Below are 16,576 nucleotides of genomic sequence, written 5' to 3' on the forward strand. Positions count from 1 at the left end.
ACCTTTACCCCTTTTGGTATGTTGTTGGGTGTACATTTCAATCCATCCAGTGTGGCCAATCCCCCTCGTGGGTTGTGGGTGCGAGCCATGTTTTGAGGCAACAACATTTGCCTGCGCGGCGCAATCGGATACAAAACCAAAACCGCCTTAGCGACCTTTGTATGCTTTACTGCATAACACAAATGTAATGGGGCTATGCTGGCTTTACGGTAACCATGCGATGAAGCCGACTTTAGAAACATCGGCCGCCATTGTGCGACACATATTCTTGCCGCTTGTTGGTGATTGGGTACCAGATCATGCGTGCGAGCTTTACTGAGGACTGCAAAAGTGGCGAGCCTGTCTACCAAGCTATTCTGTGTGCTTGCAGAACGGAACGGGTTAAGCTCGCGTGTAGATGGGAAGCATCAGGCACAAAACAGCATAAACTGCTGGCGTCGCTCTGTCAAGTTCGCACTTCGCAGTATTGCATCGATGCACGTCGGGCTAACGCAAACGTTCCCGCAGCCTCCACCACCACGAAATTTTAAGTAGACTGAAGCACAATAGTGAGTCTATAGACAATATGTGCTGCTGGAGTTGTAAAAAATGTTGAACTTGTATTTCTACATGGAAATATCTGAATAATAGCATCTTGAAAATAAACCAGAGACTAACCTGTTTGCTTTCTTGCAAGAGCCAACATATGGCTCTTATGTCAAGGTTTTGTGCAAATCTAAGAACTATTTGAACTGTTCACTTCAAAATTACTTGACATTAATTAATATTTGCTTCAACTTTGCTTCTAACTAAAAAAATGACATTCACGCAAGCCTACCCATTATACCAGTTTCTGGCAAAAAAAAAAGGTTGCCACATTTAACTTTGTTAAGTGTCGCACATTCATCCATTGCCTCTTTTTACTTTCAGGCAGATTTAGGAGTGCAAATACTGTTAAACCTTTGTGTAATGAAGTCGGCAAAATTGATATTTTATTTCGTTATAACAAAATTTCATCCTTTTGTGCAAACCAGTGCAGTTCCTGACACATTTTCTTGCAAGAAATGGGCTTTAAACCTTTCCGAATTACCTGACAACCTTCAATGAGAAAAATAGATAATTTTGTTGCATTCGGGAGTTGGAAGCCAAAGATACAGTTTCATGCTGTTTCAACAATAGCTTCACATTGATGGCACGAAGTGAAACCTGCGACTTTTTCATGTCCACTCCACCATCGCGGCTGAAAGTGTCTCCCACAGTGGGACGACACTATCCTGAAGAGTGCAGGCAGAGAGGACCAAACAATTTGTTTGCCTCTTGCTTCAACGCATCTCTGAAACAAGAGCTTATGCAACCTTCAGCATCAAATGCATGGGAAGAGAGTGCACATGAAGGCACAGCCTTGTTGGCTCGTAACCTTTGCATGCACGGCAGATTGCCTGCAGGACAAAGCACACAGGACGTGTACTTCTGCAGTAGTAAATGCCATGAAGCAGTTCATTTTTAATGGATAGTACTGCATCCTGGCTGATTACCTGAAGCTTACAGCACAATATTTTGTTCAACGATTGCCAGAAACTAGGCGTGTGTGCATACTCGAATATTCAATTTCATATCGAATATCTAATATTCGGTTTTTCGAATAATGGTACGTTCAGTGAATGCCATGGCTGTGGTTGGTGCGTTAACGCACACAGCATTCCCACGGTATGTGATATTTATCGGTACAAGGTTCCACCAGGTCAACCGGATGGATTTAAATGATTAATGCTACGCAAACAGAGGGAACAAAATCAGCATGTGTGGAAAGCACGGAAGCATGTGGGAAGATCAGCCCGATTAGCCACTAGAAGGCACGCTGATCAGATCCAATAAGCAAGTTCAATTTTCACACATGCAGATTTGCCCAGTTCAGAGCTTTCTACCCACATGCAAGCACGTAGACCAAATTGGCATGCGTGCTCGGGGTAGTTGCCGGCTGATCAACTGCGGTCCTGAACACCGCTTCAGTGGCCATCAATCTAACCCATACACATGATCTCGCAATTGATCACTGATGACCCATCCATAGGGACATTAGAGACAAGCTTTTCGCAGCAGTTCGCAGCCCATTATCACATTAGCTGGCGGCAAATTTTCTTCACAACTACACCATTAGCAACACTGTTTAGCCAGTTAGGCCTAACAGGAGTTGCGTTGTCAGGTGTTCAAGACTAAAGCTACGATTACCTTATCAACACAGATCTATTCACATCGTTTGCACGGCCCTCAGAAAGCCACCAAACTGCCTCACCTGCAGAAGCGAGTGCATATGATGACCTTTGCATGTTCACGGCCACCATGTTTGTGAAATACCGCATGGTGGCCCCTTGTTCCAAATGCCGTTCATAGCCGTGCAACGGTCTCTTTTCGTAGCTTCAAGAGACCCGTCACAAGAGTAGCTTTGGATTTACGTGGTGGACTAGAAAATGTCATGCAACAGCGCACTGACCTCTGGCTGTAGAAGCGTTTACACAGACAGTACATTTCATTTCATTACCTTAAAGACCCTTAATAAAAGGGCTATTACATAAGGGATGGGTACATAAGTTATACAGATATGTTAACAAAGTATACACAAGTGATACAGGTATACAGTCGACTCTCATTACAATAAACCCGAATCTAAAAAAAAATTTTTGTTTTATCCGAATTCCGTAATATCCGAAACGCCTCACTTCTGAAACTTTGTTTGCGATGTCTAACATTATTGCAAAGAGTGAGTGACAAATGTCCAAAGTAAAAAACAAATAAAAAAAGCCGCAGTTTCACCCAAAAGGTGAAGCGTTGATTGTGATAGCAGTACACATTTCACTCGATAACTACGGTAAGGGGCTATCAAAATTTGGAGGGAGGAAGCGTGGCAGCAGCAGCGAGCAAATGCTGTTTCTCACTTTAGCGCAAACTAAACGTGGAAAGCACGGTGCATACGAAGCTACCAGCACTCGGTGCACTTTGTCCGCATCGCAGATCACTTTTGAGATACGGTGCCCGCATCATAAGCAGCAGCCACCAGAGTAGAACTTCCTTTCCTTACCTCCCCCTTGCCTACCGCTTGCCTCCCCCTCGTGCCTCACACGCGAGAAAAGACAGTGTGCTGCTGCCCTTCCTTCCTCCCTTGCATGCGCAATATTAAGCTGCAATCATCAGCTGACCCTTGCAAGTTAGTTGTCAGCCTGTGTCGACACAGCAGAACTATCTTTTATACGGCCAATTTTTTGAAGAATTGGCGCTACAGTAATTTCATCTGCTGTAGCTGATAGTCCATTGTAAGTGGTCCATTAAAAGTGAGTGTTGTTGCAATAATAAAATAGGTAAGACAAACTGAGGCTGAAATATGGTCTGTTATATCCAAAAGTCTTATACACAGGTTTATTGTAACGAACGTAGACTGTAGTGAAGCCGTAATATGAACGTACGTAGCAAGCAGGTCATACGTGTAACTTAGTAATGGAACAAATGGGAAGAAAGGGGGTTAACCGAGGGGCCCAATTTTTATTAGTCACATCGTAAGAAGCCAACAAACACTGACACCAAGGACAGCATAGGGGAAATTACTTGTGCTTAATAAATGAAATAAAAAAACAGTACATTAAAGAAAATTAATGTGGATGAAAAAACAACTTGTCACAGGTGGGGAACTATCCCACAACCTTCACATATCATGTGCAATGCTCTACCAATTGAGCTACCGTGGCGCCAGTTCTCCATCCACTTTCTTGGGTATTCGTGTTTCCTAGTAGTACCCTGGGAGTGTTAGCCAACACCACCACTCACAAACCTTCGCGGCGGATGTGGAACATCGTTTCTGCGGCAGAAAAGATGCCGCTCGTCAGAAATCTCACTATGGTCGCTGCACTCGTCTCATTGTGTCAGAGCTTTGAGGAGTTGCGTAGGCAGCGCATGATCGCCCACCACGCCCTCACGACGCTCAACACACTATCAAGCTTGCAGCTAGCAGCCCAAGTTCCAATGACTGACCTTGACTCACCAAAGACTGCTTTCATCACTCCTGACGGCCTGTATGAGCTCAACTTCATGCCGTTCAAATTGTGCAATGCCCCAGCTACTTTCGAACGGACGATGGATAACATCCTTCATGGCTACAAGTGAAATACCTGTCTCTGCTACTTTGACGACATTGGCGATTTTTCTTGAGATTTGCTTACTCACCTGGTTCGTCTTCGTGTGATTCTCATGTGCCTCACCTCTTCTGGCCTTACACTGAACATAAAGAAGTGCCATTTTGCTGTGCGCCACCTGACAATGTTAGGTCGCATTGTCTGCAAGGAGAGTGTTCTTCCAGACCCCGCGAAGCTCCGTTCCGTAGCTGAATATTCCAAGCCCAATTCCATGAAAACGCTTCGATGCTTCATTGGGCTGTGCTCGTATTTTTGTCAATTTGTGTGCGACTTTGCTTTAGCATCGCCTCTCTTACCAACCTTCTGACAGCCCCAGTGGCCTGTCTGCTTGGTCACGAGCATGCAACAAATCTTTTCTGACACTACGGTGCTTACTAACGTCGCCACCAATCCATCGTCACTTTGACCTTTATGCACCTACGGACGTCCATACTGACGCCAGCGGTGTCGGCCTTGGTGCAGCATTGGCCCAAAGAAAACCAGGGTACCAAGAATATGTCGTTGCTTACGCCAGTCGAACCCTCAAGAAAGCAGAGTGTAATTTCTCCGTCACTGAGAAAGAGTGCCTCGCCATCATTTGGGCTTTGGCTAAGTTTCGTCCATACCTTTATGGCCGCCCTTTCAATGTAGTCACGGACCGTCATGCTCCATGCTCGCTCTCATCACTGAAAGATCCCTCGGGACGCCTTGGTCGTTGGGCACCTTGCCTGTGAGAATCCGACATTCGTGTTGTGTACCAATCTGGCCGCAAGCACTCGGACACTCATGCGCTGTCCCACTTGCCGCTAGCATCTGAAATGGCTTATCCATCAGCTTCTTCGGCTCCCTTGTCACCTATTAACTTCGCAGACATGTTGTTGAAGCAACGTAAGAATGCATGAATTTGTCAACTCCTTAACTTTCTAAATGATCCTTAAGCTTATCCAGCTTCAAGAACTCTCCGTCGCCAAGCCGCCCATTTCAGTTGGCTGGAGGTGGCTGCTAGTGGTACCCCGCCCCATGCGCACGGAAATCTGTGCTGCTTTCCACGCCGACCTGCAAAGCACCCATGCCAGCGTTGTCAAGACCTACAACTAGCCTGCAGCAGCGATACTACTGCTGCAAAATGTATGCATTTGTGTGCAAGTACATATGTGCATGCACTGCCTGTCAGTGGCGCAAGGCTCCACCTCAACGCCTAGCAGGTACACCTCAGCCTCTCCCGTGCCCGACCCGTCCATTCAACTGTGTCGGTCTCAACTTATATGGCCTGCTTCCCTCAACCACCTCTGGGAATAAGTAGATAATTGTCGGAGTGGACCACCTCACACATTACGCCGAGACTGCAGCTTTGCCCACAGCCACAGCGAGAAACATTACGTTTTTCATCTCGTCCTGCGCCATGGTGCTCCCCATGAACTCTTGAGCGAAAGAGGACGTGTTTTCCTGTCTGATGCTATTCAAGCCTTGCTCGTTCAGTGCAACATCCTTCATCACATGACATCTGCGTACTATCCTCAAATGAATGGGCTAACTGAATTATTTAATCGCACTCTCAGTGCCACGTAGTAGTGACAGTGAAGAAGGCAAGAAAACTGTGATTTACGAAACTAGCGTTTTATTGGGCGAACTTGTGCCCTCAAAAGCAGGCTACACTCAAAGAACAACGATAGCGGGGAACACACTCAATGATCGTCGAAAATCTGATCAGCGGGTCAAGCGCATCAGCTTTTATATATCAGCCGTCGAATGTTCCAGAGTAATCACTGGGACCCGCGTGCCTTCCACAAAGTTCTACACCATTCGCGTCGCGCATACATGCAATCAGATTACGCAAGGTTTGGCAACAACAGGCAGTGGATAGAAGCATCAATAACATTCCAGAAACTTACGATACATGCAGGTGTGACCCACACTGTGCGATAACATTTGTTAGGCGGCGAAACGTGGTCGCCCGATAAAGATAAACAAGTACACGTGTCCATTACCCCCCTCTTACAAAAAGCTTCGACCTGATGCTGCAAACAAATGAAAGTAATAAAGAAAAACACCCGTAGCAAAGAAGCAACAAAACAAGGAAGTTCGTCAGCATGCTTAAAAGGGTTTAAGACGCACCACGTGGACAACTTCAGGTCATGCGCGGTGCCGCTGTGAATGCGAAATGCCTTCTGGCACGACCTTATAGTCCAGTGCGCCAGTAATTGAACTTCGGCGTAGTTTGCTGGGCTTGCGCAGCGGTTTAATTGCAGGTTCTGCATTTCCGGAGTTATCTCGATGCTCGTGGCCTCATGAAGAAACTCTTCGACGGTTTTCAGTGGATTTCATATCATTCCAGCTAAATGTTTTTTGCTTGACGCCATGCATGAGTAGCCGAAGCTTTTTCTCCTCAGACATTTCAGGGTCGCGTGGCAGAACGGGCGCGTCATCTCCTCGGTGAAAATCACTATGTTTTCGTTGGGTAGTTGTACTCGGGCTTCTAGCATAGCTTCGGCCCTTTCCTTACACACGACACTCGTAAAGGTCCGCAGGAAGGTGCTACGGAAGAGGTCCCACGTTGTCAGGGTCGACTGCCGGTTCTCAAACCACATCCTGGCGGCGGCTTCTAAGGCGAAGTATATATGCCGCAGCTTGTCATCGGAGTCCCAGTTGTTGAAAGTCGCGATTCTTATGTCTCAAGCCAGGTTTCTGGATCTTCAGATGATGATCCATGAAAGGTTGGTGGGTCCCGAGGTTGTTGCAGCAGAATGGGGGACGCTGGGGCAGCCATTGGGGTTTCTGACTTGGGTTTGATCCCTCTGGTCTTCTCGGGAAGAGGTCTGTATTCCGGTCAGAATCCTTGCTGCCTACGGCTTGCTCGCTGGTCCTTGGCGACGTTGCTGTTGTCTCCGGGTTTCGGGCTTGGATCGCGGCTTTGCGGGTGTGTTCCGTATATGAGCGCACTAGCACCTCCACCAGATGTCACGTAGTAGGGACGGTGAAGAAGGCAAGAAAACTGTGATTAACGAAACTGGCATTTTATTGGCCGAACTTGTGCCCTCAAAAGCAGGCTACACTCAAAGGAGAACGATAGCAGTGAACACACTCGGCGATCGTCGAAAATCTGATCAGCTGGTCAAGCACGTCGGCTCAAGCACGTCAAGCTGGTCAAGCACGTCGGTCAAGCACGACAGCGGATAGAAGCATCAATAACATTCTAGAAACTTCCGATACATGCAGGCGCGTCCCGCGCTGTGCGATAACATTTGTTAGGCGGCGAAATGGGGCCGCCTGATAAAGATAGGCAAGTACACGTGTCAGTATGCTGACAATGTACACTGCATCGGACCAAACCAATTGGGACGCCATCCTTCCATTCGTAACATATGCATACAACACTGCTACTCACACGACCACAGGATTCTCACCATTCTTTCTGTTGTGCGGACGCGAGCCATCATGCACGCTGGACACTATGCTTCCCTACACACCTGACTTGAATACACTCCCATTTCTGATGTTGCCAGGCACGCTGAAGATTGTTCACAATTGACCCGTTCATGGACAACCGAGGACCAAGGTCACCAGCAGCTAAGGCACGACACCGATCGACCTCTCCCTACTTTTGCGACCGGTGCCGTTGTTTGGCTTTGGATTTCTCCGAGTGCTCCTGGGCTTTCTTCTAAATTACTAGGTCCGATATCATGGGCCCTGCCGCATCCTCGCTTGAATTGTGAGGTTGAGCCTTTAACACTGTCCGAAGACTTACGTCGTCATGGTCGAGAAATCATCCATGTGAGTCACCTCAAGCCCTATTACGATCCCGCTATATTGTCAACGTCTTAAGTTGCCAGGGTGGCTATGCTATTCCCTGGGGGCCAATGTAATGAAGAAGATGATGACGAAGCAGCCAAGCAAGCAAGCCACACTGTTGGTAGTAGCCACACGACCCGAGCTTGCACTTGCCCGGATTTTTGGCCACCTGACACCAGCTGTTTTTTGGCACTCACTTTTGACGTTCCTCATTGTTCCTTGACGTCTACCCATCAATAAATCACGTGGCACGATATTCGATTCGAAATCTGCTGTTTGGTATTCACACGCCCCTAGTACTTACTATAACTTTGCTATTCTTTTTTTATTTAGAGAATACTGCAGGCCTTGTAGAGGCCCTTGCAGGAGGGGCAGAAGTACAGGAAAAAACAACAAGAAGATGCAAAAGTACATTAGTAGCAAAACAGAAATAACACCCGCCTCGCGTGCAAGAGGTCCGTGGTTCGAATCCCGGTGCCGGCAATTTTCCACCGGATTAAAAAAAAAAAAAAACCGCGTGTTGATAAAATTGCACAAACAGGCCTGGAGTGTGGCCTGATCCCGGTGACCAGAACCGGTAACGCACTCCCTCACCAGAGCAGGATTGGCCACCCTGGTGCAGTACTTGGCCACAACCTCCTATGAACACAACAATCAAACCCCGGCCCTCAGTCCCCAGCAGCTGCGAAGCAACTGACCACAGCGGCGGTCAGACCTGCGACGCAGCAGAGGGTGCTAAGAATCACTGGCTCCGGACAGGCCGCCATTGGAATATGAACCTGGCAACGTTTAACGCTAGAACGTTATCTAGTAAGGCGAGTCTAGCAGTGCTATTGGAGGAATTAGAGGGCAGTAAATGGGATATAATAGGGCTCAGTGAAGTTAGGAGGCCGAAAGAAGCATATACAGTGCTAAATAGCGGGCACGTCCTGTGCTACCGGGGCTTAGCGGATAGAAGAGAACTAGGAGTCGGATTCCTGATTAATAAGAATATAGCTGGTAACATACAGGAATTCTATAGCATTAACGAGAGGGTGGCAGGTCTTGTTGTGAAACTTAATAAGAGGTACAAAATGAAGATTGTACAGGTCTACGCCCCTACATCCAGTCATGATGACCAGGAAGTCGAAAGCTTCTATGAAGACGTGGAATCGGCGGTGGGGAGAGTGAAAACTAAATACACTATACTAATGGGCGACTTTAATGCCAAGGTAGGCAAGAAGCAGGCTGGAGACAAGGCAGTGGGGGAATATGGCATAGGCACTAGGAATAGCAGGGGAGAGTTATTAGTAGAGTTTGCGGAACAGAATAATATGAGGATAATGAATACCTTCTTCCGCAAGCGGGATAGCCGAAAGTGGACGTGGAGGAGCCCGAACGGCGAGACTAGAAATGAAATAGACTTCATACTCTGCGCTAACCCTGGCATCATACAAGATGTGGACGTGCTCGGCAAGGTGCGCTACAGTGACCACAGGATGGTAAGAACTCGAATTAGCCTAGACCTGAGGAGGGAACGGAAGAAACTGGTACATAAGAAGCCGATCAATGAGTTAGCGGTAAGAGGGAAAATAGAGGAATTCCAGATCAAGTTACAGAACAGGTATTCAGCTTTGACTCAGGAAGAGGACCTTAGTGTTGAAGCAATGAACGACAATCTTGTGGGCATCATTAAGGAGTGTGCAATGGAAGTTGGTGGTAACTCCGTTAGGCAGGATACCAGCAAACTATCGCAGGAGACGAAAGATCTGATCAAGAAACGCCAATGTATGAAAGCATCTAACCCTACAGCTAGAATAGAACTGGCAGAACTTTCGAAGTTAATCAACAAGCGTAAGACAGCTGACATAAGGGAGTATAATATGGATAGAATTGAACATGCTCTCAGGAGCGGAGGAAGCCTAAAAACAGTGAAGAAGAAACTAGGAATTGGCAAGAATCAGATGTATGCGTTAAGAGACAAAGCCGGCAATATCATTACTAATATGGATGAGATAGTTCAAGTGGCTGAGGAGTTCTATAGAGATTTATACAGTACCAGTGGCACGCACGACGATAATGGAAGACAAAATAGTCTAGAGGAATTCGAAATCCCGAAGGTAACAGCGGAAGAAGTAAAGAAAGCCTTAGGAGATATGCAAAGGGGGAAGGCAGCTGGGGAGGATCAGGTAACAGCAGATTTGTTGAAGGATGGTGGACAGATTGTTCTAGAGAAACTGGCCACCCTGTATACGCAATGCCTCATGACCTCGAGCGTACCGGAATCTTGGAAGAACGCTAACATAATCCTAATCCATAAGAAAGGGGACGCCAAAGACTTGAAAAATTATAGACCGATCAGCTTACTGTCCGTTGCCTACAAAGTATTTACTAAGGTAATTGCAAATAGAATCAGGAACACCTTAGACTTCTGTCAACCAAAGGACCAGGCAGGATTCCGTAAAGGCTACTCAACAGTAGACCATATTCACACTATCAATCAAGTGATAGAGAAATGTGCAGAATATAAGCAACCGTTGTATATAGCTTTCATTGATTACGAGAAAGCGTTTGATTCAGTCGAAACCTCAGCAATCATGGAGGCATTACGGAATCAGGGTGTAGATGAGCCATATGTAAAAATACTGGAAGATATCTATAGCGGCTCCACAGCCACCGTAGTCCTCCATAAAGCAAGCAACAAAATCCCAATAAAGAAAGGCGTCAGGCAGGGAGATACGATATCTCCAATGCTATTCACAGCGTGTTTACAGGAGGTATTCAGAGACCTGGATTGGGAAGAATTGGGGATAAAAGTTAATGGAGAATACCTTAGTAACTTGCGATTCGCTGATGATATTGCCTTGCTTAGTAACTCAGGGGACCAATTGCAATGCATGCTCACTGACCTGGAGAGGCAAAGCAGAAGAGTGGGTCTAAAGATTAATATGCAGAAAACTAAAGTAATGCTTAACAGTCTCGGGAGAGAACAGCAATTTACAATAGGCAGCGAGGCACTGGAAGTCGTAAGGGAATACATCTACTTAGGGCAGGTAGTGACGGCAGATCCGGATCATGAGACGGAAATAATCAGAAGAATAAGAATGGGCTGGAGTGCGTTTGGCAGGCATTCCCAAATCATGAACAGCAGGTTGCCGTTATCCCTCAAGAGAAAAGTATATAATAGCTGTGTCTTACCAGTACTCACCTACGGGGCAGAAACCTGGAGGCTTACGAAAAGGGTTCTACTCAAATTGAGGACGACACAACGAGCTATGGAAAGAAGAATGATAGGCGTAACGTTAAGGGATAAGAAAAGAGCAGATTGGGTGAGGGAACAAACGCGAGTTAATGACATCTTAGTTGAAATCAAGAAAAAGAAATGGGCATGGGCAGGACATGTAATGAGGAGGGAAGATAACCGATGGTCATTAAGGGTTACGGACTGGATCCCAAGGGAACGGAAGCGTAGCAGGGGGTGGCAGAAAGTCAGGTGGGCGGATGAGATTAAGAAGTTTGCAGGGACGGCATGGCCACAATTAGTACATGACCGGGGTTGTTGGAGAAGTATGGGAGAGGCCTTTGCCCTGCAGTGGGCGTAACCTGGCTGATGATGATGATAATGATGAATTACATTGGAATGATTGCAGGAAAATAAAAAAATAACAATTTCAGAAACAATGCAACAAAACAAGGTAAAAAAGAAGCAAACATTTTTCAACTGTCGCATGTTCAGCTGTCAACGCATTCAATGCTTTAAGTGTTAATAAGAAGCTATATGTGCAAGTTATTCCATTCAGTTATTGTGTAAGGAAACAAGGAATATTTAAAGGTGTTGATCCTGGCAAAATACGGAGTTAATGACCTGGCATGCCGGTGCCTTGTTAATTGCCCTGTTAGTGATTGTATGTATTGCTGCCGATTAAGAGAGCTGATTATACTGAAGCAGATAGAGGAACTTAATCCTTTGAAGTTTCCTTCGCAATTTAAGTGTTTGTATATTATTCATTTTCATTGAGTTTGAGGGAGAGTCAGTGGGAGGGTATCTTGAAGATATAAAGCGTACAGCCTTTCGCAGAATTTTTTCTAATGCATCGATGTTGCGTTTTGTGTACGGCTCCCAAACAATTGCCACATATTCTAGTTTAGGCCTTATAATACAGTTGTAAGCGAACAGGTTGGTGTCCGGAGGTGTCATTTTTAATCTATACCTGAGCAGACCAAGTTTTCTTAAAGCTGAAGCACACGTAGTAGAGATATGTTTGTTCCAGGAAAGATCATGCGTTATGATAACCCCCAGGTACCTACATTCCTTGACTTTGGATAAGGGTTGAGATGCAAGATCATAAGTAAACGGTAAAAGGTGCTTTTTTTAGTAATTTTCATAGAAACTGTTTTATTAATGTTGAGCTCCATGTTACAGTGCTGGCACCAGGAATGAATGCTCTGAAGGGTAAAATTTAAGAGAACTTGAGCTTCGTGGCATTTAATTTTATTAAATAAAACACAAACATCAGCAAACAATCGTAATTGAACGGGGTGAGCAATTACTTCTACAATGTCATTAATATATATTAAAAATAACAAGGGACCAAGCACGCTGCCCTGTGGAACACTGGAAGTGACTGGCACTTCATCTGAAGGGCATTCGCTTATGCTGACGAATTATGTGCACTTAGTTAAGTATGCAGAAATCCAACTAATTAAGTATGGTGGCAGTTTTATGATTTCGAGCTTCTCAGTTAGTTTATGGTGACAAACAAGATCAAATGCTTTTCTGTAATTCAGGAATATAACATCAATCTGACCAGGTTTATCAAGAATGCTAGCAAAGCTGTGGATGACTGAAGCCAGCTGAGTGACGGTGGAAAACCCCTTCCTAAAGCCATGTTGTACCGGTGTGAGGATGCTGTTGTCACTTAAGAATTCTTTATCTGGTTAGCTATAATATGTTCCAATAGTTTGCAGCAAGATAAATAAGGGAAATCAGTCGATAGTTCGTTATTAATGTCACTTCGCCTTTCTTAAGCACCGGTACAATCCGAGCCGATCGCCAATCTTTGGGAAGTGTGGCGGGAGATAAAGATACACTAAAAATGCGCACTAGAAAACGTGCAATCATCTTTGCATAGCGGAGCAAAAAGACATTTGGGATGTTATTTGGTCCTAGTGATGATTTCATTTTTAAATTTAGCAGCATAGAAATCACAGCAGGATCAACATAACAAGGGGTATGGCTGAAGGGTACATGGTTCGAGACACTTGAAAATACGCTGTGAAAAAATTATTAACATGTTCTGCTATATATCGCTTCTCAGTAACAGTTACACCGTTGTGCACAATGCAATCAATGGGTCTCTTTGTGCTAGCTAGATCGTTCCACAATTTTTCTGGTGCAATGCGCATAAAGCTAGACAGGGTATATTGAAAATACTGCTGCTTAGCCTTGAATACAGCCTGATTCAAGGCCTCTTGAATGTTCTGGATTTCAGCGCAAAGGGCATGCCGTTGCTTTAGCTTTTTTAGTTTTTGTTTAAGTTGCAGTACTTTTCGTGTAACCCACGGATTACGTTTGGACTTCTTCTTAACTTTGTTCGGAATAAAATTATCGAGACAGAAATGGCACATTTCTTTGAACTTATTCCAGAGCACCACGGCGTCATTCCCATCAAATTCGCTCAGCCTGTAATCCAAGTAGTCCAAAACACTTTCATCTCTGGCATGGCAAAAGTCCTTGACAATCACTGTTTTATCAAAGGCAGTATCACAACGTTCCATGGGACATGAAAAGTAGACAAGTTCATGATCCGAAATACCTTTTTCTACAGAGGTGACAAAATGTTCAATAAACTGACTAATAAAAATAAGATCAAACATAGTTTCACTATCTCCTTGTAAGTATGTCGGTTGTGTCACAATTTGTTGCAAGTTATTAGTTGGCATAATATCAATCAAGTAATCGACATTCTGATCGTAACTGTAAGCAGCATAATCCCAATTAACACCAGGCAAATTGAAGTCACCAACGAGAAGTATTTTATCCTGAGAAAAAGCTGACATATGCTCATAAAGGTCATTTAGCAACTGGGTAGGTGACTCAGGTGCATGATAAACAGCGAATAATAAAAAGGATCGCACCCAACAGCGAAGGTTTAGGCTGACACTTTCGTGATTTTCAATCTGCCGAAGTAGAAAAGCAGGTATGCTATGTTTGACTAGTACAGCTACACCGCCTCCTCTGGAAGGCCTGTCACGTCGAAGTACTTGATAAGAAAGTGGAAAAACGCTTGTGCTATCAATGTCATCGCGCAGCCAAGTTTCAGTAATCACAACACCATGTGGATCGTAACTTAAAAGGGTAGCCTCATGCTGGGCACTTTTGTTCACTACACTGCATGCATTTATGTTTAAAACCCGTAGATTCTTAGTAGTCGAACTAATTCATTGAGGGGTGGATAAGCTTTGACGAGTATTTAATTCTATTCTAGAGTCAGTGTTTTCGTCCCACATAAACAATTTTCCATCCACTCATAGCTCATCATTGATAAGGTTTACTTTCTTGCCCAGTTCTTTTTCGCTTTTCGCACTCTCCCACAAAAGTTTCCACTTTCTGCTCATGTCCAGAGAAAAATCGCTTTGAACTGACGTTTTCAATCCTTTAATATTATATGTGTTTTTCAATACTTGCTGTTTCTCGTTATAATCTTGAAAGTATATTATAACTGGCCTATTTTTTTGTCAGGTTTGCCCAACCAATGAATTCTCCCTACCGAGTTGCAGGTAACATTAAGTTTCTGTGAAAAGATGTCCCTCAAGACTTTTTGCTTCAGATCGTTAACAGTTTCGGCACTGCCTTCTTGTACCCCGAAAACAATCAAATTTGGCTGCCTGCTCCGGTCCTCTAGGTCAATGATTTTTTTATGTGGAAGATTCACCGGTTGTTCAAGGGAAGCAACACAATCACCTTGTTTATTGATTTCGTCAAAACGTAACGCCATATCTGACATTAACTCTTCCATCATGCTTTACTGAGTCCTATGTGCCAACACTTCTGCGGTAAGTTTGTGTTGCCCTTCCAACAGTTCTTTCAGAAGTGCTGCTGTCTGTGGGCCAGGATTCAATTCTACGTCCCCGCAAAGAAGAAGAAGCTGGCACACACAATACACATTATACGCTATGGCAACGCGCTGTTGTGGGCATGGTATGACCAATATACTGCGGCAATCACTTCTAAGCGTAGTAAAGTATGAACTAACCTGCGCGATGCAGAAGAAAGGCTTAGACATCATGCCGAAGCTCGGTCTGCCATGCCCACTCCTACAAAGGGAAAAACCACTTACTTCTATTTGACAGGCATTCTATAAATAAAAAATATTTTCCAGGCCTTCATATATGAATTGTTATCAATACTGGCATACTAATTTGGTGCTCCCTTTAATAGGAGTAGAGCATACTATACATCTTGATCTTAAAAGTTTGTGTTAGATTTTCTTATATTTAATTCGGCTTTATTTTATTGATTCGGTTCAATATTTGATTCAAAACGTACTATTCATTTGTAGCACACCCCTTCCAGCACCTTATCGATACTGTATTTGTAACCTAATATTGTGTAACGATCCTGCTACAGTCTTACATGCAAAGGTATATAATAAATGAATATCTAAGCATTGATTTTTGGGTAAAAACCGTTATAAGTGGAGTGCACCTTATTGAAGAAAAGTGCATTCATTGCATATGTCTCCATAGCTTGATCTTGGAGTAGCCAAACTTATGTGCAACTTGTGTGACGGCTGCTACTACACATGCTGTCATTGCAGGGTGCCGCTTTAGTGGCCATGCTGGAGGGCTTCCTGGGCCGGCAGCAGCTACGGAAAGGCCTGACCCAGTATCTGAACATGTATCGTTACCACAACGCTGACACTGCAGACCTCTGGGACACCTTCACAAATGTGAGTCTGCGTCTCTTCTTCGAGTGTCTTGCTCACAGTTACAGTAAATCCCCCTCTCCTGACCCCATGGTGTGGCAGGCAGAAAAGGACCATGCTTATCGGGTGACATTAAAAAAATGCCTTGTATAGAAGTGCTCTTATATGCAAGTATTCAGAATGTTCAAGTATTTTTATCACATATAATGCAGTAAACATCGACTATTTTGTAACTAAAGCCTCTCAATTATATTTATATTAATTAAGTGCCCTATTTTGTAGTTTGCAATGCCAGTGATGCCATTTCTTCGTTTCCATTGCACGTCTCCTCCTTCTCATATAACTAAAGCTGTAACATGGCATCACATGCTTTTCATTTTCTCGTTTTTGGCTCAGAAAAAGTAAAGTATGACCTTTATATGACCGGCACAATTTTGTTGCATTTGTGTGAGTATGGGCTGGCGTACAGAATGTGTGATGCTTTCATCTGGACTGCGCTGCCCCAAGTGATGCACTTCCTAGGTGCTCCTGCTTTTTGTCGTGGGCTGCTGAGCATAGCACTGCTAGAACATCTTGAAGGGGCAACGCAATAAGACGAAGACAGAAGGCAGAAACACACAGGACTCACAACTAGCTTTATTCGAAGGCATACACAAACTTATGTGCACAACCCATAGCCACATGCTCTCCCATCGATGGCGTCATTATCAGTGCGTAGGCAAAAAACGCAAAACCCTGTAA

General features: G+C 44.6%; 1 protein-coding gene across 5 annotated transcripts in view; it reads left to right on the forward strand.

Annotated features, from left to right (window-relative positions):
* The window catches only part of LOC142583440 (endoplasmic reticulum aminopeptidase 2-like), a 155,015-nt gene that overhangs the window by 61,650 nt on the left and 76,789 nt on the right, over positions 1–16,576 (forward strand). For all 5 annotated transcript variants that reach the window (XR_012828627.1, XR_012828626.1, XM_075693909.1 and 2 more), the window contains exon 6: positions 15,728–15,859. Coding sequence is in view for 3 of the 5 variants with exons in the window: in XM_075693909.1 (XP_075550024.1) it covers positions 15,728–15,859 (132 nt within the window). In the remaining 2 variants the exon portion in view is untranslated. The remainder of the gene's footprint in view (positions 1–15,727; positions 15,860–16,576) is intronic.

The sequence above is a fragment of the Dermacentor variabilis genome, chromosome 5 (genome assembly GCF_050947875.1).
Source record: "Dermacentor variabilis isolate Ectoservices chromosome 5, ASM5094787v1, whole genome shotgun sequence".
NCBI classification, from domain to species: Eukaryota; Metazoa; Arthropoda; class Arachnida; order Ixodida; family Ixodidae; genus Dermacentor; species Dermacentor variabilis.